Source organism: Lissotriton helveticus, chromosome 5_1, assembly GCF_964261635.1.
Source record: "Lissotriton helveticus chromosome 5_1, aLisHel1.1, whole genome shotgun sequence".
Lineage (NCBI taxonomy): Eukaryota > Metazoa > Chordata > Amphibia > Caudata > Salamandridae > Lissotriton > Lissotriton helveticus.
This window is the reverse complement of record NC_136065.1, coordinates 17,075,312-17,103,231: the sequence shown is the minus strand read 5'-3', so window position 1 is coordinate 17,103,231 and position 27,920 is coordinate 17,075,312. Positions and strand designations below refer to the sequence as shown.

At 50.8% G+C, this 27,920-nt stretch overlaps 2 protein-coding genes across 2 annotated transcripts in view; one reads left to right on the top strand and one right to left on the bottom strand.

Moving 5' to 3' along the window:
* Positions 1 to 22,575, bottom strand: part of LOC144754067 (SLA class II histocompatibility antigen, DQ haplotype C beta chain-like) — a 262,962-nt gene extending 240,387 nt beyond the window's left edge. Inside the window, exon 1 of the mRNA XM_078641590.1 lies at positions 22,423 to 22,575. Coding sequence (XP_078497716.1) covers positions 22,423 to 22,510 — 88 coding nt within the window. The 5' untranslated portion in view covers positions 22,511 to 22,575. The remainder of the gene's footprint in view (positions 1 to 22,422) is intronic.
* A 781-nt stretch (positions 22,576 to 23,356) lies between these two features.
* The window catches only part of LOC144754066 (mamu class II histocompatibility antigen, DR alpha chain-like), a 215,672-nt gene continuing 211,108 nt past the window's right edge, over positions 23,357 to 27,920 (top strand). Inside the window, exon 1 of the mRNA XM_078641589.1 lies at positions 23,357 to 23,828. Within this exon, the coding sequence (XP_078497715.1) occupies positions 23,750 to 23,828 (79 nt within the window). The 5' untranslated portion in view covers positions 23,357 to 23,749. The remainder of the gene's footprint in view (positions 23,829 to 27,920) is intronic.

Sequence of the window (27,920 nt, the reverse complement as noted above, 5' to 3'; positions counted from 1 at the left end):
TTCCACCGAAGGTTTTAGACCAGAGGTTGGAAGGCCAGGTTCAGGATCAGCCTGACCTGAAGGGTAGGATGACTGTAACCAGTGTCCTGACCGGTTCTTCTTCCAGAGGAACTTCTCCAGGTGGGAGAGGGCAGACCTCTGGAAGGGGGTGCAGAGGGTGGGAGAGTCCAACTCTGACCCCGGTGCAACCTGAGTGGATAAGCCCTGGGTTGGAATGGCGTTGTAAGGGTACCCCTCGCAGGAGGAGGAGGAACCCTAGAAGAAGAGGTAGGGGGAGGAGAGCCTTCCCCGAGACTCCTGGTCCGCCTGAGGTTGTAGACCCTAGGCTGGAGAACCAGTGGCAGTCTAGTCCTGTCTTGCAGACAGGAAGAGTGGAGAGTGGCTACTATGTGCCAGGGGTTACTACCCCCCGCTCTGCGAATAGGCAAGGACCGGTGGCACCTGGGTGGCCCAGGGCCTGGCCCTGGCCGCGGACAGCTTGGGAGTACCAGTGGGGTAGCCCAGTTGGTCCAGACAGTGGTTTGAGAAGGAACCCCATGGGTTCACCGTGGCGTAGAACAGGAGGGTGTCCCTGCAGTTGCGGGCCCGCGTCCTCGTTCTATCGCCCCAAGCAGGAAAGTCCATCACGGTGGGGATTGTTCTCCCCTGCGTTTTGGCTGGAAGGGGGTTGTGTTGGACTTGGCCCTTATGGCAGGTTCACCCCTAGACTTTTTACTTTTAATAGGTGACCTGGTGATGGTGATTTTTGGGGTCTGCGCACTTTCACTGTGTCCCAGTGGAAAGTGCGTGCGCACTCTGAGTGCATGTGATGAGATAGGCCTGCCCTCCCATAGGAATGCATGGGGAATGCATGTGTCCCTGGTAGTTCCTGATGCGTGGGGTGTACAGGTTCGAATTTGATATGTGCGCACTCGTGGGAGTGAATGCTTCGCAATGGTGTGTGTTGCATGAGTGTGTCATATGTAGAAATGCCATTTCCAGGAGTTGGCATATTAGTGTAAAATATGCCTGGCGTGTGATTGGCTGGAGCAGGCTGGTGAGCCTGGCTCCAGGAGTCTGGATGGGTCTGCCCCAGTGGTGAGTGGGAGATTAGCATGCTGATGGCTGGGGAGGAGTGTACCTGTGTCCTGAATGGGCTGGGCTTTTCCCTACACAATGCTGGCTCCGCCCCCTGTGGTGCGTCTAATGTCCCAAGCCCTGCCAGTGAATAGAATGGGTGGTTGGGCCATCAAGAGTACTCAAGAACCAGCTGCAACTGGTTTCTCTCCCCACCCTGCACCTACAGACAAAGGATTTAGGTGTATAAAAATGGGGCTGTGTCCCCACAGAGTTGTTCTTGTTCCATGATCCTGAGGGGGCTGTTGTTGCTGCTGCTGGGCCAGAGGACCGCCACTTGGGCTGTCTCCCTGCCTGGAGACCCAGTGAGCTGGCTCTGGGCCCAGCCTTGCCCCCCCCTGCCTGCCTAGGAGGACTTTTATTTGACTTGCTGGAACTCTGCCCTGCTGAGGGCACCTGGGAGCGCTTTGAGCTTGCCCTGTAGCGCCTGGAAGCGCTTGATTTCCCCTGTGGCGCTTGGGAGCGCTGTATTCCTTTGCCTAGCGCCTGGGAGCGCGCCAATTGCTGTGCAGGTGCCCACCCTGCTCGTGGTTGCCAGATCGAGTGCCCACCTCGATTGGAGTATTTATTTGACTTGGCCGGTGCCCACCCGGCATTGCCCCCGAGATTGCTGCTGTTGCCCGTGCATTGTTTCCCTCGAGGGAGCCCACTCCTCGGAGAATTCATTATCAGCCTGCGGCGCCTGAGCCAGGCCGCCGCGCTGCCCGCGACGACCCAGAAGTAGCTCCCAGGCCGGCCAATCGCTGCGCGGCCCTGGGAGAGGTGCCGGAAGTCCCGCCCCCGCAGCGCGAGAGAGGAAGCTGCCTGCCGGGGCTCCCATGTGAAGGGAGAGCCCCGGAGAGAGAAGAGCGAGCGCGACTGGAGGAGCCAAGAGGGAGTCCCCCGGCCGCCACCAGAGAAGGACACCCGGTCCGCAGGGGAGCCCCCGCCACAGGTCCAGGTGAGTGGGGGCCCGGGGTGTTGATCCACAAGGGAGGGAGGGCGTCGGGACACATTGCCGGTGTCCGCCCCCCCCCAAAGTGCTGGACCTTCAGTTTCAGCCCTGAGAGGGCTCCGGGGGCCATTGTCAGTTTGAGTCCCCAGGAGGGGGACTCCGCCGATCTGCCCGCATCTTGTGCCAGGGCCCGAGGCCCCAACGAACCGGCACATTTTTGTTGTTGTTCAGAGCCTGCTAGGCTCAGGGGTATTTCGGTTTGCGAGCCCAGCGAGGCTCAAAGGGGCCAGTCATTTGTCGAGAGCCCAGAGAGGCGCACAGCGCCATAGTTATTTAAGAGCCAGAGAGGCTCTTGAGTGCCATTCTTGCAGGAGCCCAGAGAGGCTCAGGGGCCATTTGTTTCACGAGCCCAGAGAGGCTCAAAATCGCCACAGTTGTTTGTAGAGCCCACGAGGGGCTCTGGCGCACTATTGTTGGTTGAGCCAGAGAGGCTCAGGAGACAGTCAGTTGGGCAGAGCCTAGAGAGGCTCCCACGTTGGCCCCATCAATTGCACCAGTTGCCCAGCACTTTGTGGGCAACTGCCACGTTTAGGCCCTGACATTGGGACACAGGGACTGCCACAGGTGGTGGCTAATGTGGATTTTGCGCAATTGTTATGGCTACACCTCTGAATGTATGGTTGATGCATCATGTGTTTTCCTCCCCTGCACCTCTGAATGTGTGTTTATGCATCATGTGCCTTGCTCTACACCGCTGAATGTTTTTATGCATCATGTGCCTTGCTCTTACACCGCTGAATGTATTTTGTGCATCATGTGTTATCTGCACCTCTGAATGTGTTTAGGCATCATGTGTTTTGTTTCCAGGTCTATACCCCTAAATGTATGGTGATATTTAGTTGGTTGTTTTCTCCTAGTACAGGTGGTGCTAGTGAGGTCCTGGTTCCCTGCGTGACCTGTTCCTAAGGTGGTTAGGATTGCGTAGGTGGTACTTACCTGATTACCAGTAGTTACTGGTTGTGTGCTATTTTGTGCTAAAGTGATTTATATTCTATGTTCTAAGTGCTAATTCTACCAAGTGCTAAGTTCTAAAAGTGCTGATTCCTGACAGTGGTCCATGTGGCCCTGTCTTGTACACATGCCCTGTAAATTCTGCTTGTGCCTCTGGCACATTGTAAAGTGTGTGTTTTATCTAATGTGTTTTGGTATAATACAAAGGCTATTTTTATATATAACCTTGTGTGGAGTTTCCTTTGTGGTGGGCCTTGGGTGTTGTTGCTGGGGTGCGTGCGCAAATACTTAACTCACATCGCCTCCAAGTTTAGCCTTGCTGCTCGCGCCACGTTACCTAGAGGGTGAGTAGTGGTTATCTTGGCGTGTAACTCCCTTGCCCTGACTTAGGAGTGGTGGTCTCTGACTGACTTTGGCGAAAGCCCTGGCCAGCCAGGGATCCCATTTCTAACGTTGGCGGCAAGCGGTGAGGATAAGGATTTGTGTTTGCGTTGTACCACAGTGGCAACTGGCCACACACAAAACTCTGCATTTTAGACAACCACATTTTAGGGGATTGTTTTTGAAGTTCCATTATTTTCTTCTCCTAAGAGTATCATTGTATAATTGTGTCCCTTACATTTGTCCCCCGCCCTGCTTCCAGAGTTTGGTACCTGTGTCACTTGTGGTCAGGTTGAGAAAATCAGGGGTGGTAGAAACTGCCTTACCGTCCGAGGGGAGGGTGTGTGTGGATGAATGGTGTGTTTTCCTGGACACATGAGTATGAGTTCTCTTTGATAAGGAGATTGTTGAAGTCTTGGAATTGTGTACTCTTGCTTCAGCTCTGACAGTTAAGGCCCCTGTGTGCACGTGTCTGTGAGCATCCTGCCAAGATGGAGTCTGCTTTTTATGTCTGGGGTCTGTTTATGCATGAACTGAGAGAGTTTTGCGAAGAGAGAGACATTGCAGTGAATGAGTCAGACACCCAGTCCCAACTTAGGGGTAATCTGATCCAATGGCAGAAGGATGACTGGGAGCGTGAGCACAGTGTGGAGAGGGCCCGGGTCTCACACCATGTGGGTGGTGGGTCTGAGGGGAGCCCTGAAGAGTCTGAGGAGGAGGAAGAAAATGATAGCACAGGGACGCCAGCAGATAGTGAGGACCCCATAGATAGGGAGTCCCTTGCTGGGTCCAGCATAGGAGGCAGCGCCTCATCCCTTTTCCTGTCCCCAGAGGAGCTGGAAGATAGGAGGAGAGAAAGGGAGCACCAGCTGGCTTTAGAAAAGCTCAGGTTGGAGCATGCCCAGGCTATGGCACAGCTGGGCATTAGAAAGCAACAGCTAGAGACCGAGAGGGTCTTAGCGCAGGAAAGGATAGAGGAGGCTGAGAGGGCCTCCACCAGAGGCAAAGTAGCTCTGGAGGGTAGACTATCCCCTGCGCGCAGTTTTAATTTTCTGGACTCCCCAGGGCGGGTTGGGTCCAGTGGTGGCAGCTATTTAAATCTCAGTGTAGAAAATCCCAGTCCCAGTTCCCCCAGTCTGGTACCTGTTTCCCGAGAAGAGGAGTATCGGTTGAAGTTCAGGAACCTTAGGAGACTGTCTCACCAGTCTTGGGGAGAGTTTGAGGATGAATGTAATGGGACACTGATTGATTGGGTGCAAGTTCGCACGGAAGATGATTTTGATGTATTGCACGGAATGATTATCAAAGAGCAGTTCCTCAGTGTTTGTTGTCCGGAGTTGCGCCAACACCTGTTGGAATATGGGTCTCCCTGTTCAGAGCAGCTTGCAGAGGAAGCAGACCGCTGGGAGAGGGCCAGAGGTTCTCTAGAGTCATTAGGGAGTGATTCCAAAAGTAGTGGTTCAGGGATCTTCCAGCCCAGCGTGGTGGAAGAGGCTCAGTGTAGCCCAGCTAGGTCCCAGTATAGTGAGAAGGGTGAAGGGGCTGACTACCTGGCTCAGTGGAGCAGGAGTCAGTGGGTGGCTGAGAGCCCCCAGAGGCCCGAAGCCCTGTCTCAGAACCTGGGTGGTTTCTTGAGGGAACACCAGGCTGGGGACCTAGGCTGTCCTGTTAGTACCCTTGAGGAGGATCTCCTAGTGAGTAGAGGACCTGGAGCGTCTGTAACCAGAGCTCCTGTGGTTCTAGAGTCTGGCAGTACTGCTCCGGTAAGGAGGGTACAGGAGTCCAGCGTGAGGAGTGATTAGGGGATGAGTTTCCCAGTGGATACACCAGTGGACCAGGGACTAGCCAGTTGGGCTAGATCTTCTTGGGGGGACCCGGGTGGCGCCACTTCTGGTCTGGGGGATCGTCACGCACTGTCAGGTGGACAGAGGGCGGGAGATCTGCGCCAGACAGACAGTCACACGACAGATGTGTCATTTGTTAGCCTCAGGGGGATTGTGTGTGAATCCCCAGAAGTCCTGGAGTGCCAGGCAATTGTTCCACCGAAGGTTTTAGACCAGAGGTTGGAAGGCCAGGTTCAGGATCAGCCTGACCTGAAGGGTAGGATGACTGTAACCAGTGTCCTGACTGGTTCTTCTTCCAGAGGAACTTCTCCAGGTGGGAGAGGGCAGACCTCTGGAAGGGGGTGCAGAGGGTGGGAGAGCCCAACTCTGACCCCGGTGCAACCTGAGTGGATAAGCCCTGGGTTGGAATGGCGTTGTAAGGGTACCCCTCGCAGGAGTAGGAGGAACCCTAGAAGAAGAGGTAGGTGAGGAGAGCCTTCCCCGAGACTCCTGGTCCGCCTGAGGTTGTAGACCCTAGGCTGGAGAACCAGTGGCAGTCTAGTCCTGTCTTGCAGACAGGAAGAGTGGAGAGTGGCTACTATGTGCCAGGGGTTACTACCCCCCGCTCTGCGAATAGGCAAGGACCGGTGGCACCTGGGTGGCCCAGGGCCTGGTCCTGGCCGCGGACAGCTTGGGAGTACCAGTGGGGTAGCCCAGTTGGTCCAGACAGTGGTTTGAGAAGGAACCCCATGGGTTCAGCGTGGCGTAGAACAGGAGGGTGTCCCTGCAGTTGCGGGCCCGCGTCCGTGTTCTATCGCCCCAAGCAGGGAAGTCCATCACGGTGGTGATTGTTCTCCCCTGCGTTTTGGCTGGAAGGGGGTTGTGTTGGACTTGGCCCTTATGGCAGGTTCACCCCTAGACTTTTTACTTTTAATAGGTAACCTGGTGATGGTGATTTTTGGGGTCTGCGCACTTTCACTGTGTCCCAGTGGAAAGTGCGTGCGCACTCTGAGTGCATGTGATGAGATAGGCCTGCACTCCCATAGGAATGCATGGGGAATGCATGTGTCCCTGGTAGTTCCTGATGCGTGGGGTGTACAGGTTCGAATTTGATATGTGCGCACTCGTGGGAGTGAATGCTTCGCAATGGTGTGTGTTGCATGAGTGTGTCATATGTAGAAATGCCATTTCCAGGAGTTGGCATATTAGTGTAAAATATGCCTGGCGTGTGATTGGCTGGAGCAGGCTGGTGAGCCTGGCTCCAGGAGTCTGGATGGGTCTGCCCCAGTGGTGAGTGGGAGATTAGCATGCTGATGGCTGGGGAGGAGTGTACCTGTGTCCTGAATGGGCTGGGCTTTTCCCTACACAATGCTGGCTCCGCCCCCTGTGGTGCGTCTAATGTCCCAAGCCCTGCCAGTGAATAGAATGGGTGGTTGGGCCATCAAGAGTACTCAAGAACCAGCTGCAACTGGTTTCTCCCCCCACCCTGCACCTACAGACAAAGGATTTAGGTGTATAAAAATGGGGCTGTGTCCCCACAGAGTTGTTCTTGTTCCATGATCCTGAGGGGGCTGTTGTTGCTGCTGCTGGGCCAGAGGACCGCCACTTGGGCTGTCTCCCTGCCTGGAGACCCAGTGAGCTGGCTCTGGGCCCAGCCTTGCCCCCCCTGCCTGCCTAGGAGGACTTTTATTTGACTTGCTGGAACTCTGCCCTGCTGAGGGCACCTGGGAGCGCTTTGAGCTTGCCCTGTAGCGCCTGGAAGCGCTTGATTTCCCCTGTGGCGCTTGGGAGCGCTGTATTCCTTTGCCTAGCGCCTGGGAGCGCGCCAATTGCTGTGCAGGTGCCCACCCTGCTCGTGGTTGCCAGATCGAGTGCCCACCTCGATTGGAGTATTTATTTGACTTGGCCGGTGCCCACCCGGCATTGCCCCCGAGATTGCTGCTGTTGCCCGTGCATTGTTTCCCTCGAGGGAGCCCACTCCTCGGAGAATTCATTATCAGCCTGCGGCGCCTGAGCCGGGCCGCCGCGCTGCCAGCGACGACCCGGAAGTAGCTCCCAGGCCGGCCAATCGCTGCGCGGCCCTGGGAGAGGTGCCGGAAGTCCCGCCCCCGCAGCGCGAGAGAGGAAGCTGCCTGTTGGGGCTCCCATGTGAAGGGAGAGCCCCGGAGAGAGAAGAGCGAGCGCGACCGGAGGAGCCAAGAGGGAGTCCCCCGGCCGCCACCAGAGAAGGACACCCGGTCCGCAGGGGAGCCCCCGCCACAGGTCCAGGTGAGTGGGGGCCCGGGGTGTTGATCCACAAGGGAGGGAGGGCGTCGGGACACATTGCCGGTGTCCGCCCCCCCCCAAAGTGCTGCACCTTCAGTTTCAGCCCTGAGAGGGCTCCGGGGGCCATTGTCACTTTGAGTCCCCAGGAGGGGGACTCCGCCGATCTGCCCGCATCTTGTGCCAGGGCCCGAGGCCCCAACGAACCGGCACATTTTTGTTGTTGTTCAGAGCCTGCTAGGCTCAGGGGCATTTCGGTTTGCGCGCCCAGCGAGGCTCAAAGGGGCCAGTCATTTGTCGAGAGCCCAGAGAGGCGCACAGCGCCATAGTTATTTAAGAGCCAGAGAGGCTCTTGAGTGCCATTCTTGCAGGAGCCCAGAGAGGCTCAGGGGCCATTTGTTTCACGAGCCCAGAGAGGCTCAAAATCGCCACAGTTGTTTGTAGAGCCCACGAGGGGCTCTGGCGCACTATTGTTGGTTGAGCCAGAGAGGCTCAGGAGACAGTCAGTTGGGCAGAGCCTAGAGAGGCTCCCACGTTGGCCCCATCAATTGCACCAGTTGCCCAGCACTTTGTGGGCAACTGCCACGTTTAGGCCCTGACATTGGGACACAGGGACTGCCACAGGTGGTGGCTAATGTGGATTTTGCGCAATTGTTATTGCTACACCTCTGAATGTATGGTTGATGCATCATGTGTTTTCCTCCCTTGCACCTCTGAATGTGTGTTTATGCATCATGTGCCTTGCTCTACACCGCTGAATGTTTTTATGCATCATGTGCCTTGCTCTTACACCGCTGAATGTATTTTGTGCATCATGTGTTATCTGCACCTCTGAATGTGTTTAGGCATCATGTGTTTTGTTTCCAGGTCTATACCCCTAAATGTATGGTGATATTTAGTTGGTTGTTTTCTCCTAGTACAGGTGGTGCTAGTGAGGTCCTGGTTCCCTGCGTGACCTGTTCCTAAGGTGGTTAGGATTGCGTAGGTGGTACTTACCTGATTACCAGTAGTTACTGGTTGTGTGCTATTTTGTGCTAAAGTGATTTATATTCTATGTTCTAAGTGCTAATTCTACCAAGTGCTAAGTTCTAAAAGTGCTGATTCCTGACAGTGGTCCATGTGGCCCTGTCTTGTACACATCCCCTGTAAATTCTGCCCGTGCCTCTGGCACATTGTAAAGTGTGTGTTTTATCTAATGTGTTTTGGTATAATACAAAGGCTATTTTTATATATAACCTTGTGTGGAGTTTCCTTTGTGGTGGGCCTTGGGTGTTGTTGCTGGGGTGCGTGCGCAAATACTTAACTCACATCGCCTCCAAGTTTAGCCTTGCTGCTCGCGCCACGTTACCTAGAGGGTGAATAGGGGTTATCTTGGCGTGTAACTCCCTTGCCCTGACTTAGGAGTGGTGGTTTCTGACTGACTTTGGCGAAAGCCCTGGCCAGCCAGGGATCCCATTTCTAACGTTGTCGGCGAGCGGTGAGGATAAGGATTTGTGTTTGCGTTGTACCACAGTGGCAACTGGCCACACACAAAACTCTGCATTTTAGACAACCACATTTTAGGGGATTGTTTTTGAAGTTCCATTATTTTCTTCTCCTAAGAGTATCATTGTATAATTGTGTCCCTTACATTTGTCCCCCGCCCTGCTTCCAGAGTTTGGTACCTGTGTCACTTGTGGTCAGGTTAAGAAAATCAGGGGTGGTAGAAACTGCCTTACCGGTCCGAGGGGAGGGTGTGTGTGGATGAATGGTGTGTTTTCCTGGACACATGAGTATGAGTTCTCTTTGATAAGGAGATTGTTGAAGTCTTGGAATTGTGTACTCTTGCTTCAGCTCTGACAGTTAAGGCCCCTGTGTGCACGTGTCTGTGAGCATCCTGCCAAGATGGAGTCTGCTTTTAATGTCTGGGGTCTGTTTATGCATGAACTGAGAGAGTTTTGCGAAGAGAGAGACATTGCAGTGAATGAGTCAGACACCCAGGGTCTTAGCGCAGGAAAGGATAGAGGAGGCTGAGAGGGCCTCCACCAGAGGCAAAGTAGCTCTGGAGGGTAGACTATCCCCTGCGCGCAGTTTTAATTTTCTGGACTCCCCAGGGCGGGTTGGGTCCAGTGGTGGCAGCTATTTAAATCTCAGTGTAGAAAATCCCAGTCCCAGTTCCCCCAGTCTGGTACCTGTTTCCCGAGAAGAGGAGTATCGGTTGAAGTTCAGGAACCTTAGGAGACTGTCTCACCAGTCTTGGGGAGAGTTTGAGGATGAATGTAATGGGACACTGATTGATTGGGTGCAAGTTCGCACGGAAGATGATTTTGATGTATTGCACGGAATGATTATCAAAGAGCAGTTCCTCAGTGTTTGTTGTCCGGAGTTGCGCCAACACCTGTTGGAATATGGGTCTCCCTGTTCAGAGCAGCTTGCAGAGGAAGCAGACCGCTGGGAGAGGGCCAGAGGTTCTCTAGAGTCATTAGGGAGTGATTCCAAAAGTAGTGGTTCAGGGATCTTCCAGCCCAGCGTGGTGGTAGAGGCTCAGTGTAGCCCAGCTAGGTCCCAGTATAGTGAGAAGGGTGGAGGGGCTGACTACCTGGCTCAGTGGAGCAGGAGTCAGTGGGTGGCTGAGAGCCCCCAGAGGCCCGAAGCCCTGTCTCAGAACCTGGGTGGTTTCTTGAGGGAACACCAGGCTGGGGACCTAGGCTGTCCTGTTAGTACCCTTGAGGAGGATCTCCTAGTGAGTAGAGGACCTGGAGCGTCTGTAACCAGAGCTCCTGTGGTTCTAGAGTCTGGCAGTACTGCTCCGGTAGGGAGGGTACAGGAGTCCAGCGTGAGGAGTGATTGGGGGATGAGTTTCCCAGTGGATGCACCAGTGGACCAGGGACTAGCCAGTTGGGCTAGATCTTCTTGGGGGGACCCGGGTGGCGCCACTTCTGGTCTGGGGGATCGTCACGCACTGTCAGGTGGACAGAGGGCGGGAGATCTGCGCCAGACAGACAGTCACACGACAGATGTGTCATTTGTTAGCCTCAGGGGGATTGTGTGTGAATCCCCAGAAGTCCTGGAGTGCCAGGCAATTGTTCCACCGAAGGTTTTAGACCAGAGGTTGGAAGGCCAGGTTCAGGATCAGCCTGACCTGAAGGGTAGGATGACTGTAACCAGTGTCCTGACCGGTTCTTCTTCCAGAGGAACTTCTGCAGGTGGGAGAGGGCAGACCTCTGGAAGGGGGTGCAGAGGGTGGGAGAGCCCAACTCTGACCCCGGTGCAACCTGAGTGGATAAGCCCTGGGTTGGAATGGCGTTGTAAGGGTACCCCTCGCAGGAGGAGGAGGAACCCTAGAAGAAGAGGTAGGGGGAGGAGAGCCTTCCCCGAGACTGCTGGTCCGCCTGAGGTTGTAGACCCTAGGCTGGAGAACCAGTGGCAGTCTAGTCCTGTCTTGCAGACAGGAAGAGTGGAGAGTGGCTACTATGTGCCAGGGGTTACTACCCCCCCTCTGCGAATAGGCAAGGACCGGTGGCACCTGGGTGGCCCAGGGCCTGGTCCTGGCCGCGGACAGCTTGGGAGTACCAGTGGGGTAGCCCAGTTGGTCCAGACAGTGGTTTGAGAAGGAATCCCATGGGTTCACCGTGGCGTAGAACAGGAGGGTGTCCCTGCAGTTGCGGGCCCGCGTCCGTGTTCTATCGCCCCAAGCAGGGAAGTCCATCACGGTGGTGATTGTTCTCCCCTGCGTTTTGGCTGGAAGGGGGTTGTGTTGGACTTGGCCCTTATGGCAGGTTCACCCCTAGACTTTTTACTTTTAATAGGTGACCTGCTGATGGTGATTTTTGGGGTCTGCGCACTTTCACTGTGTCCCAGTGGAAAGTGCGTGCGCACTCTGAGTGCATGTGATGAGATAGGCCTGCCCTCCTATAGGAATGCATGGGGAATGCATGTGTCCCTGGTAGTTCCTGATGCGTGGGGTGTACAGGTTCGAATTTGATATGTGCGCACTCGTGGGAGTGAATGCTTCGCAATGGTGTGTGTTGCATGAGTGTGTCATATGTAGAAATGCCATTTCCAGGAGTTGGCATATTAGTGTAAAATATGCCTGGCGTGTGATTGGCTGGAGCAGGCTGGTGAGCCTGGCTCCAGGAGTCTGGATGGGTCTGCCCCAGTGGTGAGTGGGAGATTAGCATGCTGATGGCTGGGGAGGAGTGTACCTGTGTCCTGAATGGGCTGGGCTTTTCCCTACACAATGCTGGCTCCGCCCCCTGTGGTGCGTCTAATGTCCCAAGCCCTGCCAGTGAATAGAATGGGTGGTTGGGCCATCAAGAGTACTCAAGAACCAGCTGCAACTGGTTTCTCCCCCCACCTTGCACCTACAGACAAAGGATTTAGGTGTATAAAAATGGGGCTGTGTCCCCACAGAGTTGTTCTTGTTCCAGGATCCTGAGGGGGCTGTTGTTGCTGCTGCTGGGCCAGAGGACCGCCACTTGGGCTGTCTCCCTGCCTGGAGACCCAGTGAGCTGGCTCTGGGCCCAGCCTTGCCCCCCCTGCCTGCCTAGGAGGACTTTTATTTGACTTGCTGGAACTCTGCCCTGCTGAGGGCACCTGGGAGCGCTTTGAGCTTGCCCTGTAGCGCCTGGAAGCGCTTGATTTCCCCTGTGGCGCTTGGGAGCGCTGTATTACTTTGCCTAGCGCCTGGGAGCGCGCCAATTGCTGTGCAGGTGCCCACCCTGCTCGTGGTTGCCAGATCGAGTGCCCACCTCGATTGGAGTATTTATTTGACTTGGCCGGTGCCCACCCGGCATTGCCCCCGAGATTGCTGCTGTTGCCCGTGCATTGTTTCCCTCGAGGGAGCCCACTCCTCGGAGAATTCATTATCAGCCTGCGGCGCCTGAGCCGCGCCGCCGCGCTGCCCGCGACGACCCGGAAGTAGCTCCCAGGCCGGCCAATCGCTGCGCGGCCCTGGGAGAGGTGCCGGAAGTCCCGCCCCCGCAGCGCGAGAGAGGAAGCTGCCTGCCGGGGCTCCCATGTGAAGGGAGAGCCCCGGAGAGAGAAGAGCGAGCGCGACCGGAGGAGCCAAGAGAGAGTCCCCCGGCCGCCACCAGAGAAGGACACCCGGTCCGCAGGGGAGCCCCCGCCACAGGTCCGGGTGAGTGGGGGCCCGGGGTGTTGATCCACAAGGGAGGGAGGGCGTCGGGACACATTGCCGGTGTCCGCCCCCCCCCCCAAAGTGCTGCACCTTCAGTTTCAGCCCTGAGAGGGCTCCGGGGGCCATTGTCAGTTTGAGTCCCCAGGAGGGGGACTCCGCCGATCTGCCCGCATCTTGTGCCAGGGCCCGAGGCCCCAACGAACCGGCACATTTTTGTTGTTGTTCAGAGCCTGCTAGGCTCAGGGGCATTTCGGTTTGCGAGCCCAGCGAGGCTCAAAGGGGCCAGTCATTTGTCGAGTGCCCAGAGAGGCGCACAGCGCCATAGTTATTTAAGAGCCAGAGAGGCTCTTGAGTGCCATTCTTGCAGGAGCCCAGAGAGGCTCAGGGGCCATTTGTTTCACGAGCCCAGAGAGGCTCAAAATTGCCACAGTTGTTTGTAGAGCCCACGAGGGGCTCTGGTGCACTATTGTTGGTTGAGCCAGAGAGGCTCAGGAGACAGTCAGTTGGGCAGAGCCTAGAGAAGAGGAAGGTTTATCTTTCGTTGTACTTTAGATAATTATATTTAATGGCACATCTTTTCTAAAACAACCCACACTGCAAGATGCTGAAGTGGAGGGAAAAAATATATACTTCAAAGATAAACCTTCCTCTTCTCTTGAAACCATTATGCACTTGCATTCATATTTATTTCTTTTTCTTATCCGGAGCTCTTCATATAAGTAATGACTCAGCCTGTAGAGCTCGATTCTGCTCGGGAACAATCTCCATGCACACGCTTGAGAGACTAGTGTCTCCCTACGGAGCGTGAGCAGGGAGCCGGGGCGGACATTCTACCGAGGAAGAATATGGTGTTGGACTAAGGTTGTTCCACTTCTTCCTCCTTATGATCACAGATAGGGCTGTGTGCACCCGAGCAATGACTGAGAAGGGTGTTTAAAGGGGATCCCTTCCCCCCTCTTTTTTTCTGTTTTGTAATATCGATACATGGGCAGACCTCGTAGGTCTAACTCACTACGCATGCGCGAGTGATCAGTGAGTTTCTGCACGCGCTTCCGCAGTTTCTCCTTCCAAACACACCGGATGACTTATTATTCAATCAGCGGTGAATATTTAAGGCTGAAGGGCGGCACTACGTTCACCTTCCATTTCCGCTTGGTTGCAGATCCGGGGCACCGACGGACAGGTGAGCCACCAAGGGTCCAGTCTATCCGTTTTTCACATTAGTTATTCTCTGGTGAGGGTAGCATACCATTTATTCATTTTGTATCGAAGAGAGTGGATGAGTAGGCACTCATTTCTTCATTTATTTCAACTCGATTGTGCACTCAGCTATCTTGGGTCCCTATGCGCCCAAATGTTTTCTTACTTTGGGTGTTTCGTGGAGCTAACTTTGGATTTATTTTTCCCAGTTTCATGCTAAGGCTTCTCTATTAATAATCTTATGGTAATATGCTGAAAGACACGTATATATGTGTATACTGTGTTCCATGACATGAGGAATGTCGCAGTATGTGAGATCTTGAAATGGCCCTTTATGAGCCCACGTGTAGATTGGCTCTTGGTCTAACGGGTGGGTGTATGTCACACATTGGTTGGGTTAAGTGTGTAGAACAATTAGGGTAGACACTGTACAGTTGTGTGCTGACTGTGTCTTCTTTCTACACAACAGAGCGGGGCCTCATACTCCCGAGCGGTCGCCGGGTGAGGTGAGGCTTTCACCCACATAAAGCTGGGTGAGTATCACTACGAGGAAATGCCTCTGAGTGATTTAGCTAATATGCTTCTCTAATATGCAGAATACAAAATGATTCATGCAGGTGTGTTTGTCTATACAGTTATTCGTGGTTTCAAGCGGTTGTTTTTGTGTTAACTAGTAATGCTGTAAACAAATAAGATTCTTTATATTTGTCTTTATATTAGGAAGAAGATATGCTTCTCTTCCTCCAGTGGGCTAACTAAGCGTTCAAGGTTCCCGGTAGATATGTACCTTTTACAAGTACACTTACTGATATTTTCTGATTTAAGATATCATGTATTTATGCAGTAGCTATTCTAAGTCTCAAGGTCCTGAAGAAAGCCAGGGCAATGCCCATGTTTGGCTGAAACATGTCGACCGTTCTGCATAAGCGCTAGAGGGTGGTCTTACCACTCGGCGTGATTTTAATTTTTGACACACATTTCCCCTTGGTTACATTCTCCAGGATCTGTGTAGTCAATTTTACTTTGTTATCACTGTTTGAGCACTGCACTTTTTTCAATTGAATCTAGGATGAATATCATGGCTAGATTACTGAGATCCATTTTTCGCACCGGCACTATTTGGTCGGATGCGATATGGAATGATCGACAATTTCCACATGATGCGAACTGCACCATAAAGGTGCACTGATGGAAATTGTTCTAGCTTATGCTGCTCACAGCACTGTTATGTTTTGAATTGCAATTGTTGACAGTAACTGTTCATACATGCATCCAATTGTGTCACGGTCACTGGTATAGTCACACACCATCCGTTGACCTATTTTTATATATAACCTTGTGTGGAGTTTCCTTTGTGGTGGGTCCTGGGTGTTGTTGCTGGGGTGCGTGCGCAAATACTTAACTCACATCGCCTCCAAGTTTAGCCTTGCTGCTCGCGCCACGTTACCTAGAGGGTGAGTAGGGGTTATCTTGGCGTGTAACTCCCTTGCCCTGACTTAGGAGTGGTGGTCTCTGACTGACTTTGGCGAAAGCCCTGGCCAGCCAGGGATCCCATTTCTAACATGATTGTAATAGAATGAAATGCAATTCTATTCTGATTCTTGACCAATGAAGTTTTCCTGCACTAATCACAGATTTCCTTCAGAACACCAGCACTTCCCCACTCCCCTTCCCCTGTTGCGCGCGTGGGCACAATTATGGTACAATAATCCAATGATTGTATTTGATTTAACACAGTTATAACCATTTGTTGGTTTTGGTATGTCGTGAATAAAAACAACCATACTATTGAGATTCATTTCTTGTATATTGATTAATTTAAAGTTGAACTTTGTATGATTCTAATTCTATTCCCAGTCTGGGACCCCTTTATTTCTAACGAGTAGTTACATTCAAAGCAGATAGAGCCTGCCGCTGCCACCGACAAGCTCGTCTCCACTCGGCCTGGGGCTTCCTCAGGGCGTAGTTATGTATTGAGATAGGACAGACCAGACCGAACGCTACTGGGACTTTAGCCCGCAACTTGAGAGATTGACGTAAAGCTTGGATGTATCAGGAGGACCTGTCAATCCTATCTCAATACAGAACTATGTCCTCAGGATGCCCCAGGCCAGATGGCCATGTATAGGGGGCGAAACTCGTGTTGGCTGTCTCTTTTGTACTCCATAAATTAAACGAGTCGGATTATATAAAAATTCACCAAGTGCAAACCGTGTACTGGAAATTGTTTCCCGCATAAACGACAATCCTTACTTATCCAGACATATCAGAATTCAAGCGATATTTTAACACTTTCGTGGTCGGCAAAACAAGTCTGACTGCTCCCAAGGAAAACTTTTAAACTGGTCGCAAAATTACGAGTTTTTCAGCTAGTTTTTTTTATCAAAAACTACGCCAAAAAGGCTTAGTTTTACTGCTAGTTAAGAAAAATACATGCATTAAAACTTTTTAATGCCGGTATTTTACAAACTGGTTCTATCCACTTCCTTCACTTCAGCATTGCTCTTTCTTTCATGTGTCAATCCTGCCTCTTGAAGAAACTGGTGAGTCAGCCAATATCGATGAGAATCTCCCTAAAAGTGAAATGGTGCTAACATTAAAACGTACACAATTGACAATCTCCGCCGTGTATAGTAGAGCTAGACAACAGTGCCACCATGCGGATTACGGAGTTTTTACAGGCTCATTTTACAGATTTGTCTTTAATAGTGAAAAATGCACAAAAATCTTTATTTTCATTGGTAATGAAAAGTCATCGCCGAGTAACAAATGTATTATTTGATTTAACCATTCGTGTGTTTTGTAAAATAATGTGTCTCCTTTCGCTGACTTCTGAAGGAAAAGAAACAGCCGGGAGTTGGAAAGGGGACGTGGTGGAAGTCGCTTTGGTCAGGAACTGTTTCCAATGCTCAGTCACACACGCCCCTCCCTGCTCTGTGTAGAATGCGTGACTTCAGTTTTGAAAAACGCTTCTGGTCTGTGAGCTCAGTTGGTTCTGGCGGGGAGTGGCACATGCCACCCGAACAAGAGAATCCTTGGGGTGTGACTGGATATATTTTCTGGGATTAGAAATAGTTCACGCTTAACTTCTCCAGGCCTAAGGGTAAATCGACCCTTACCCACTGACTGGGACATAGTACTGGTTACTGGACCATAATTGGTCCAGTAATCAGGAAGGCCTTGTTTTATTATGCCAAAGAGTTCAGAGGGTCAAAAGTACATAACCAAAAAAAAAAAAATCCCTGAAGGATTGCCAGGCTCGAAAACACTATGGCCCTAATTACGATGCCGGTCAGACGAGCGTCCGAAGGGCATTGTGTGTGTCGGAATGGAAACCGACCGACAAGCAGTCTGTGGTTCCATCTGACGAATTTGGATGCGGTCGGAAACATCCATTTACCTAATGCAGCTTGTGCAACGAGCGGAAAAGGGCCACTACACAACCCGCATTAGGAAAATGGAGTTAGCAAACATCCATGCACCTTGTGGAAGGCACCACATGGTGCCTGCCACAGAGTGCATGGATGTTTGCAGGCCTCTTAGTGGAGGCCACGGAGGCACGGCCCCCAAAGTTCATTTCCGTCTGTCTTAATATGGTAGTCGGACCGCCATAGAAAGGCGGACCGAAAGTGACAGCGTAATCCCTACAGCGGTGCCTGAGAAGGCACCGCCCTTATTGTAGGGATTACATTCATTGAGCCCATCGGAAGAGCAGAGGTCCACATGCTGCCTCTAACCTCCGCATTATCGGAACGCAGGGGCAGATGTCAGTCGGATTGCAACTGACAGGCCATCGCTTGCGATCCGACCTACATAGTAATCAGCCCCTATGTGTCTGGGATTCAAACTCCTAATAAACAAACCTGCCACTGAGCCAGGTAGAACCTATCTCCTACCAACCCCTTTCCTTGTTCCTGCCTCGCTGGAGACTCAAATGATGTGTGCATAAGTGCGTGCACTATTCCTGTGCACACAGTGGGGGGTCACTGGGGGTATGGGGGCAGGCGCGCAACGCCCATCGGGCTAAAAGGGCCTTAGCTCCCGCGTGTGTCTCAGCCTGGGCTTCTGTTCCTTTAGCTGATTCAACACCCTACGCTGGCCATCAATACAATGTTAAGTTACTCCAGGTGTCTGGGTATACATCCTGCATCCAGACAACTCACTCCTCATTCTCACCACTCACCCTGCACTCACAGAGATCACACTGCACTCACACTGCTCACCATGCGCTCACTCCATTCACCCTTCTCCTACCCTGTATTCACACAAGCACACACATGACACTCCACTCACTTGCCACTTTCACCACTCACCTTACACTCACAGCGATCATACTGCATTTTACGGTAACCCTGCACTCACACCGTTTAGCCTCCTCTTACCCTGCGCTCACACAAGCGCACCACTCACCCTGCACTCAGCGACCACACTGCACTCAAGCCCCTTGCAATGAACTCACCCTGTGCTCCCTCCACTTACCTTGCGGTCACATGAGCACGCCGCTCACTCTGCACTCCAAGTGATCACACTACACTCACACCGCATCGTACACTTACGCTTTCACCCTGCGCTTACACGGGCGCACTACTCACCCTGAACTCATGTGACACTTCACTCACCTATCACTCTCATAGCTCACTCTGCAGCCTCACTCAAACAAGCACATCACTCACTATGCATTCATTCCTCCCCCTCTGCACGTTCACCTGCACCCAAACTCATGTCACATCATTCACCCTGCAGTCACTCCTTTCACCAACTCACATTGCTCACTGTGCACTCACATAGATACTCCTGTCACTCTCACAGCTCACCCTTCACTCACATGGGAACACCAGTCACACATCCCTGCACTGGGCACTCCAATAAGGTTCGTCATGAAACATACCACGTTAACATTTAATGAACAACAAATAAATTTACTCTAAAGTATAGTGGAGTCTGTCTTTCATGACGAACCTTATTGGAGTGCCCAGTGCAGGGATGTGTACATAATTTATGAGCACACTTATTGATGATTCATTAACTAGCGTAAATGGACGGTTACGCCACCAGCAGGAGCACCCATACATGATCTAGTTTCTCAAATAAATCATTTAAAAATACAACTGCAAACCAGCTGTGCACCGCACCTATTGTTTCTTTTTTCACACCAGTCACACCACACAAACAAGCACAGCACTCTCCCTGGAGTCACACCACTCATCCTCCACTTCCTCCTCTCATCCTGCACTCACACAGATAAACCTCTCAGCCTCCATACATACAGACACTCTGTTCATCCTCCCTAGCCACAGAAACCCAAAATTGCAAAGTATTACTGGGTGAAATCCATGGTTGCCGAAGAAGTCAAGCGTTTCATAAGATCAGTTGGATGCTGTGACATTACATGTTAGAACGTGGATTAGTTCATTTCCAATGCTGTAACTGCTTGATCCACAAATGAAACCAAATATAAGCCCTGTACGGCTATTTTAATTACATGTACTTTTTATTCACATCATACTTGTAGAAAACATTGACAAGGCAATATATTATTATTTTTGGATAGCGTATAAAGAATATGTTTTCATTAAGTTTTACTAAAAGGCAAAGTAGGTATAGCAGAAACAGCAGGGCAAGCATTTCTAACACAATAAAAGCAGATTGACTAATGGAAGTGTGAGTGGCAGTGTGTCTGTGCGAGTGTGACAGAGTGCAAAGGTATGAAAGAGTGTAAGAGATAGAGTTAGTGAGTGAATGTGTGTGTGTGAATGTGTGTGAGTGAATGTGTGTGAGTGAATGTGTGTGTGTGTGAATTTATGTGTGTTATGCATGCAAGTGTGCTACTGGTCTGGCATACTGAAGGTTATTCTTAACTTACGGACAAGGGCACTAACAGCATATGTATGGGAGGTGTTACCTATGGCAAACTGTAGACCCTGACAAGATTCTATGAAGACACTGTCATTGGCTGTGGGGACTCAAACTGTCTAACTGAGAAAGCCGCTAACCCAGTCATACCCAACGGCAAGGATACAGAACGCATGCCACCATACTTGGCCGAAGGCACTGACATGATGCACATAATTCTTAGCATATGGGGTGGATCTACAGCAAAATGCTGGAACTGATATTTGAGGTATCTCTTATCATAAGATTTCCTGTACTAATTATATAGGAGGTGTCAATGGCAAAATGCTGACCTTGTATACAGGATGGGATTCTTAGAGGTACCCATGACTGTGGCTGAAGTATCCATGGTAAATTTTCTGGCACTGTCATATTGAATGAACTCCTTGGCATAAGGGGCTCACCCCTGAAACAAGCATTTTCAGTGCAATAGGTCGTGCATTTGCGAGAGTTAGAGCTATTTGCGTTGTAAATGAAAATGTCTTGTATATGTTTGGTATATGTTTTAGTTTGGAGTGGATTGAATGTATGTAGTGTGGAGTGGAATTATGTGGGTTGAATTGGAATTGTTAGTTGTGAAATTGTGCTGGGTGGAATTGTGTGGTGTGGAGTGGATTACTGTTCTTTGTTGGGTATTAAAATGGATGTGAATGGATCACAACAATCCAAGCAGGGCAAGGCTGCCGGTATTCATTTAATGCCAGTAAGGAAAGGCAGTTGGGGAAGAAGAAAGTGGGTATGACAAAAACGATTAGATTTTGAGCAGCAATAGATGTATGTACATTACCAGCTATATTGTAGCAGAATTAGGGTGATCTGCTGACCTTCAAATGTGCGTTGTCAGTAAAGTCACTATGGTGGTGAAATGGCGCTGTAAATGTTTCTAGACGCCCAGCTTTAAGAAATGTTTTACTTCTGAAGCTTTCATTGGCCAGCCTAAAGGAACTTGCTGTAGTGTTTCCGGTGACCTTTCCTTGATTACTTCAGGTCTAGTTTCCATTGCTTTTGCTCGTCTTATTCATAAGTTACTTAGGGCAAAAAACAATGTAGAGCAGCACCGAGCCGTTATCATTTCAATCATGTCAAATCAGGCTTTTCTTTCATTCATTGCTCTCTGAGCCGGAGAGCAGCTACATGGTGTGCTCGGTGCTCCGACATAAAAGTAGAATCTCACTTTATTAATAAGACGAGCAAAATACAAGGGTCATTTCACAGGGGAATTATTGAGGGAACGGAGAAAGGAGAGAGAAGCTAGGAGCCGTTTCTTGAAGTCACGGTTGTCAGCAAGTGAGGAGGAGCGAGACAGAGACAGAAAGAGAGGGAAGAAGAGGAGGAAAGGGGGGGGGCAGCGGCCATCGGCAGAGCAGGAGCGCTTCCCTGGCTACCTCTGTAAATTAAAAATGAATCACAGATACAAGGACAGTAAATACAAGCAGCAACGTGTGCGGTGGAAAGTAAGAAAAGAAAGAATTCTTCCACACAACAGCTGAAGAAGGAAAGCGTAAGGAAACTAGTTTACCGGTGCACCTCAGTCTTGAATGGAAGTGACATATCAGCAAAACAAACGAGTTGACATCAGCAAAACAAACGAGTTAGGAGGCAGCAAAGAAGAGCGACAGCGGAGCGAACCTATGGTAAGTCATGTGGAAAAACACCCTTTAATTGATTGCAACAGGTCATGCCGACAGCGCTGTAGGCAAGACCTAAAAATGATGGCCTTGGTATAGTGGAAGTAATTTCTGACTTAAGACATTTGGGAAAAAAACAAGATCTACTCCTAGGAGAAAAGCCAGACTTCCCTGGTGCACCATGAATGTACTGGAATATTTCATGAATTCCCATAAGGGTGCAGCATTTTAGTAAATTTGAACCCAAAAGTTTCAAAAAATTCTCAGAGGCGAAGCCTACTCTCCCTTAAATTATCTACAAGAAATCTGTTAAATTGTTTTGCTTGCTGGAATTTAGAGAAAGTAGCGCACCCCACCACTTAAATAGATCTTTTTCCTCTTATGTTTATGACGTTAGCTCTGGAAATGCTTGCCCTGCCCCATTGCTGGGAGCAGGACTGGCGTTAGGGGTGTGCGACTGGCGCAGCTGCACCTGGCTTTGAAGGAGGGCGCTGTGTTTAAAAACATATTTTTGGTTTCAAAGCACCTGTACTTTTTTGTACATCGGTTAGTTTTCAGACAAAAATAAAAATGGCAAGATAACTCTGGTGATTGATGTTTCGACTAGTGAAAGTTCAGAATGTTGTCTAGTGACAGTTTTGGCTCATCCTAAAGTAGCTTGGAGAGTTAATGTGCCTGCTGCAATTAACGTGTACCATGCAGGTTCCAGAACCAAGTGCGAGTGAACTATGAGTAGCGCTATAAAAAAAAATGAAATGTGTGTCAGAGAGAGGCTACAAAGAGGTGAGGGGGAACTGTTGTAGAGGGGTAGTGAGGGAATTCATGGAAAAGGAGGTAATGGGGGAGGAGAGTTCCAAAAAAGACTGTCGCAGCGAGCTCCACCAGCGCTCGAGCCGGCCCTAAGTGGGAGTCTTAGCCACCCCCAAAGTTCGGGTCTAGTTGCGCCCCTGGTATGGGGGTGCCGGCTCTCCTTCCTCGTTGGTTATTCTAGGTGACGTGACAGGGCTTGCAGACCCCAGATCTACAGTCCCTTTGAGGGAGTGCTAGGTGACTCACCTTGTGACGCTCTAGAGAGGGGGGCGCAGCACCCCAGGAGGGCCAGCATCGCCATCAGTGGCCCCCTGGGCAGGCTGGGACGCCCCATAACTGTGCGGCTTCTGTTGGAGAAGTGAAGAGTGAGGGGGAGCTCCGGGCGGGACAGCACTCAGTGAGCCGAACTCACTGAGATCTGAGCTAGGCGCTGGGAGCCTCAGCCTCCCCGCCTGGCACCAGCCAATCAGGATACAGGGCGGGCTGCATCATCAGTCACTGAGCAGGGCGCAGCAGCGACGGCTCAGCAGCAGACACACTGAGGAGGCAGGACAGGGGTACGAGGGGGCACTCACGCGGCTCTTCACTTTTATGGTGCCGACAGGTGCGCGGACAGATACAGCGCCTCGAGGTCTGGATAAAAGCACTAACTGACTAACGCTAATGATCGGTTCTATCTATAAATAGATGTATCTGCCATTCTACAGGCACGAGATATTCTTTCAAAGAGTTCCAAAGGAAATCAAACACTTTAAAAACCTAACTTGTTAAGAAGTTGCGGATCCTGTCACAGGAATGACGTCAGATACAGCTGTCGAACAGCTCGCGGCGTGAACGACACGTCATCCACAAGACTTTCCAGAACATATATATTTGACATCAGTACGCACTGTACCCCTCTGGGACTAGTCCCCCTCTCCGTGGCCACAGCCCCCTCCCCAGGTGATCACAGGTCTTGAACCTCGGTAGCCGGCCCTAGCCTGAAGCCGGCGAGTCGCCACCTGCCACAGTACTGAGCCCTGGGACTGCTCCCTACCCGGCAACCCCGCTGTCACCGGCTGCGAGGGCTGCCATAGGTGCCTGGTCCCTCACTGAGCATCCCCGCCCAGGGCCCGCCCCCACAGCCTGTACCGAGCCTGCCCCCCGAGTGAGCGCCCCAGAACCAGCCCAGCTCCAGGGAGGGAGGGAGAGCGCCAGAGAGGCAGCGAGAGGTCACTGAGAGCTATAGGGGGTAGTAAGAGAGAGATCAGGGGCAGTGAGAGAGAGGCAGTGAGAGAGAGAGCAGGGACAGGTGCGGGGAGGTAGTGACAACTGCAAAGAAGTAGGGAGAGAGAGAACACAGAGCTCCAGAGAAGTAGTGAGAGTGAACAATCAGTGAGAGTTGCAAAGAGTTAGTGAGAGCTCCACAGAGGTACCGAGAGAGAGAGAGAGAGAAATCAGTGAGCGCTGCAGGGAAGTAGTGAAAGCTGCAGGGACATAGTGAACGTGAGATCAGTGACAGCCGGAGGGGGGAGCACATCAGATCTGAGTGAGATCAGCGACCGCTGCAGAGGGAGACCCCGCGGAGGAGACCATGGCAGCCCTTCGAGCCTTACCCTGGACTCTCACTGCGCTGTCCCTGCTGTCACTGCGGGGCGCGGGGGCCGTCGAAGGTGAGTGCCGGTGGTGCTGTTTACACACACACCCCTTAGCTACTGAATTACATTGTATCGTGCTCGCATGTATATAGCGCTTCACTGTGGGGGCACTAACGCGCATAGTTTGGACAGGCATCATGCCTGGTCTTTGCGATGTGATGGGTAAGATGGTGTGAAAGAAAGGCACCCGTGTTTATAGTTTGTGCTTCACTTGCAGCCCGGATTAGTTCTGTAGTTTCTTGATAGTGCCATTACCGGCAACTTCTCTCCACCCCCAGTCTGAGCATGCAAGAATGAATAAATACACAAGACAACTTTGTTATGGGAAATATTGCTGCAGGTTTATTCCATACAAGAGTATGCAATATGTGGGTTATCTTATGGGCGATCCTAGGGCGGGCAGCTGTGCCAACCTATGCTGCCCCGTCAGCCTGGTAAGCCAGCACTAGGAGGATACCCCGTCCGGGCTACCTTGCTCATCCTCTTACGTATCACGTGACACGTTCGTCTCTTGTACTCACGCCCTTTTCAGGGTGGAGAGTAGCAGGGCAAACCCCCGGTTGGTCAGGCCCCCAACCGCCCGAAGGACTAACAGGGCGCCGTCGTGGTTTTCCAGGAACCTGCCATGAGGCTACTGGTCTTTATTTATTTATTTATTTATTTATTTTTAATATTTATAGAGCGCTGCATATACCCGTGGGCGTCTTGGCGCTAAAAACCATTTATCTGAATACGAACTGTGAGCTGATGAACCAGTTAATTAAAATGGACTGTGAAAGAAAGATGATTATTGAGTGAACAGCCAAGTTTTCAGGCGTTTACGGAACTGAAGGAGCGTAGCACTTTGCCTGATATTAAGAGGAAGGGTGTTCCAGAGTCTGGGGGCCGCCACCAAAAAGCGTCGGTCACCCCAGGTGACCGTTTTGGTGCGGGGGACAACCAGTTGATTGAGAGTGGCTGATCGTAAAGCTCTGGTGGGTTTGTAGTGTTGTAGTTGATCTTTTAGGAAGTGTGGTCCTTGATTATTAACTGCTTTGAACACAATGCAGAGAGATTTGAAATGAATTCTTTTTTGTACAGTGAGCCAGTGAAAATCCTTTATATTTCTGGAAATGGATTCAAATTTTGTCTTGCCGGAAAGCAGACGTGCCGCCGCGTTTTGTACCGTTTGGAGTTTAGTAATTACTCTGGTTTGAGCATTAAGGAATAGCCCATTACAATAATCCAAGGCTGAAAGGACAAGGGCAGAGACAAGTGTCTTGATGGCAGAGTCAGGGAGGAAAGGGCGTATTTTCCTGATCATTTTTAATTTCAAATGTGCCGTAGACACCGTTTTGTTGGCGTGGTCCATGAAGATTAGACCGTCATCGAAGATGACTCCGAGATTCCTGACCTTGGTAGTGGGAGTGGGAGGGGTACCGAAGGTCTCTGGCCACCAACTAGTTGGCCAGGCTGGTAAAAGTGGTCCAAAGATGAGAACCTCGTTTTTTTCCGAATTTAGCTTTAGGCAGTTGGTAGCCATCCATTCTCCTATATCTAGGAGCCCATTCTTAAATTTTTCGGCTACTTGCTCTCCATCCCCTTTAATTGCCAACACTAGTTGGGTGTCGTCGGCGTAAGAGGTTAGGCTCATCCCATGTGCTTTGATGGTCTTAGCAAGGTCCGACACATAAATGTTAAAAAGTGTCGGACTCAGGGATGAGCCTTGAGGTACTCCGCAAGGAGCAGAGAGTTGGGCCGATTGAAAGGGTCCTAGAATGACAGCCTGCGTTCTTTTGGCAAGGAAGGACGCAATTAAGTCTTTGGCAGTGTGGCAGATGCCAAATCCCTGGACACGGTCGACCAAGGTGTTGTGGTCGACCGTGTCGAAGGCCGCCGATAAATCTAGCAGAACCAGGATGGCAGTGCCTCCTTGGTCCCTGATTATCCTGATGTCATCGGCGGCTTTGATCAGGGCTGTCTCTGTCCCATGGTGTTTCCTGAACCCAAACTGCGTGTTGTCAAGGAGCTGGTGTTTTTCTATAAAGTCGGAAATCTGGGTATTCATGATTTTTTCGATCACCTTCGCCATGAAGGGGAGGCTAGCGATAGGGCGATAGTTTTTTAGCTCACTTTTATCCAGGGAGGGTTTTTTTAGCAAAGGTTTTAATAAAGTGTTTTTGAGGGAATCCGGGTAGTTGCCTGACAGAAGAATTGAATTGCAAACCTGCGTGAGTGCCGGTATGATAAAGTCCATTACCGGTCGGAGTACGGAAAGAGGGCAGGGGTCCAGAGATGATCCTGATATAATAGTGGACAATGTGGTTTTTATTTGGTCAGGGGTGACCGGTTGGAAGCTGAGGAACATATTGGCTGGAGAAGAGGTAGTAGGTGTGATTGTACTTAGAGGTGATTTGGTGGAAAAAGCCTGGTAGATATCGTCAACTTTGGTGAAAAAAAAGGAGGCGAGAGAATCACACAAAAGTTACGACGGAGGGGGAGTGAGGTCAGGGGAATTACCTGATAGTGCTTTAGTGATTTGAAATAGTTGTTTGCTAGAATTCTTAGCTTTCTCAATTTGATCACTATAGTATTCTTTTTTTGCTTTCGCTATCATGGCTTTGTAAAGTGCCAGGGCTTCCTTATAGGCTACTTTACCGGCTATATCATAATATTTTCTCCATATTCTTTCCTTGCTACGATTAATCTGTTTTTTTTTTTTTCAGAACAAATAAAAGGTTAAATTAATCTGTTTTTGAGCCCTTAGCTTTTCATTGTACCTTGGGGCAGTAGGTTTGGATCTGTTTCTGGAATGTTCTTTGGAAGGGGCTGATTGGTTTGTAGCCTGGCCCAGCCAGTCGTAGAATTGCTGGAGAGCTAGGTTGGGGTCTGATGCAAGCGTAGGACGGGTTTGTTCCAGTATAAATTGCAGATCGTCGTAATTTATGTTTTTCCAGTCTTTAAAAGATTGTTTGGGCATAGAACGAGGGTTGGTACTGCAATGATTATTGATGGCTATGTTTGCAAAAATTGCAAAGTGGTCTGTCCAAGGCATAGGCAAAATGTTGGTAATTTGCAAGCCTTCTAGGTTAGAAAAGATGGGGTCCAAGATATGGCCCGCTTGGTGGGTGGGGGACGTAACACGTTGTTCTAGCCCTAGTTTCTAGGTCAGAGATGAGGGCGGCAGAGTCAGAAAGGTGACTTAGATCTAAGTGAAAATTTAGGTCACCAAGAACCGTAAAGGCACTTTCCGTGGCTACGGATTCCATCATGGTGTTAATACTGGATAAGAAGGCCGTCTTGGATCCTGGAGGGCGATATATTAGTATTCCCTTGAAATTGAGCAAAGGGGAAACATTGATGGCAAATTGCATGGCCTCACAGGAAGTTGATGGAATGGGGGTCGTTCTGACGGGATACGAATCTCTGGCAATTATAGCCAACCCGCCCCCTCTTTGTTTGGGCCTATCCTGACAGTAAGCTTTATATCCCTCTGGAACTGCGATGACTAGGTCTGGCTGTGAGGTATCATCGGTCCAAGTTTCGGTGATAAACAGTATATCTAGTTTAAAGTCTGTTATTAGATCGAAGATTTCCAGCCTGTGCTTACCGAGTGAGCGCGCATTTATAAGGGCTATGGATATAGCAGCTCCCACATCCTGTTTTGTTGTAGTGACATTAATGTTTGGGAGTATTAGTGGAATGGTGCCATTACAGTGGGGGCAAGAGGTGTCAAGGTCCTTATGGATCTCTGAAGGTTGGATATTTAAGCAATTGGCCCTGATAGGTGGCCGAAGTGCACGTAAGCTATGACTGGAGTACTTCTTATAGGCCCCTAACAATTTTTGGGCAGGGGTTGTGGCCCTGGGCCCGATCCTGGCGCGGACGGGATGAGCTTCCTGTTTTATGCATCCAGGGGGCGGAAAGGCCGGGAGGGCTGGTGGACTAGAGCGCAGCCCTTACCTCCTCAAGATGGCGGATGAGGTGGGTCAGGTCAGGTCACGTGATCGCGACCGAGAAAGGCAGCGCTGTTGTGACTGCAGTGATCGCGCTTTGCACCGCGCGTCCCTCACAGTGAGTAAAATTAATATTCTGTCATCCAAAACTGTATTTAAAAATACACAAAGT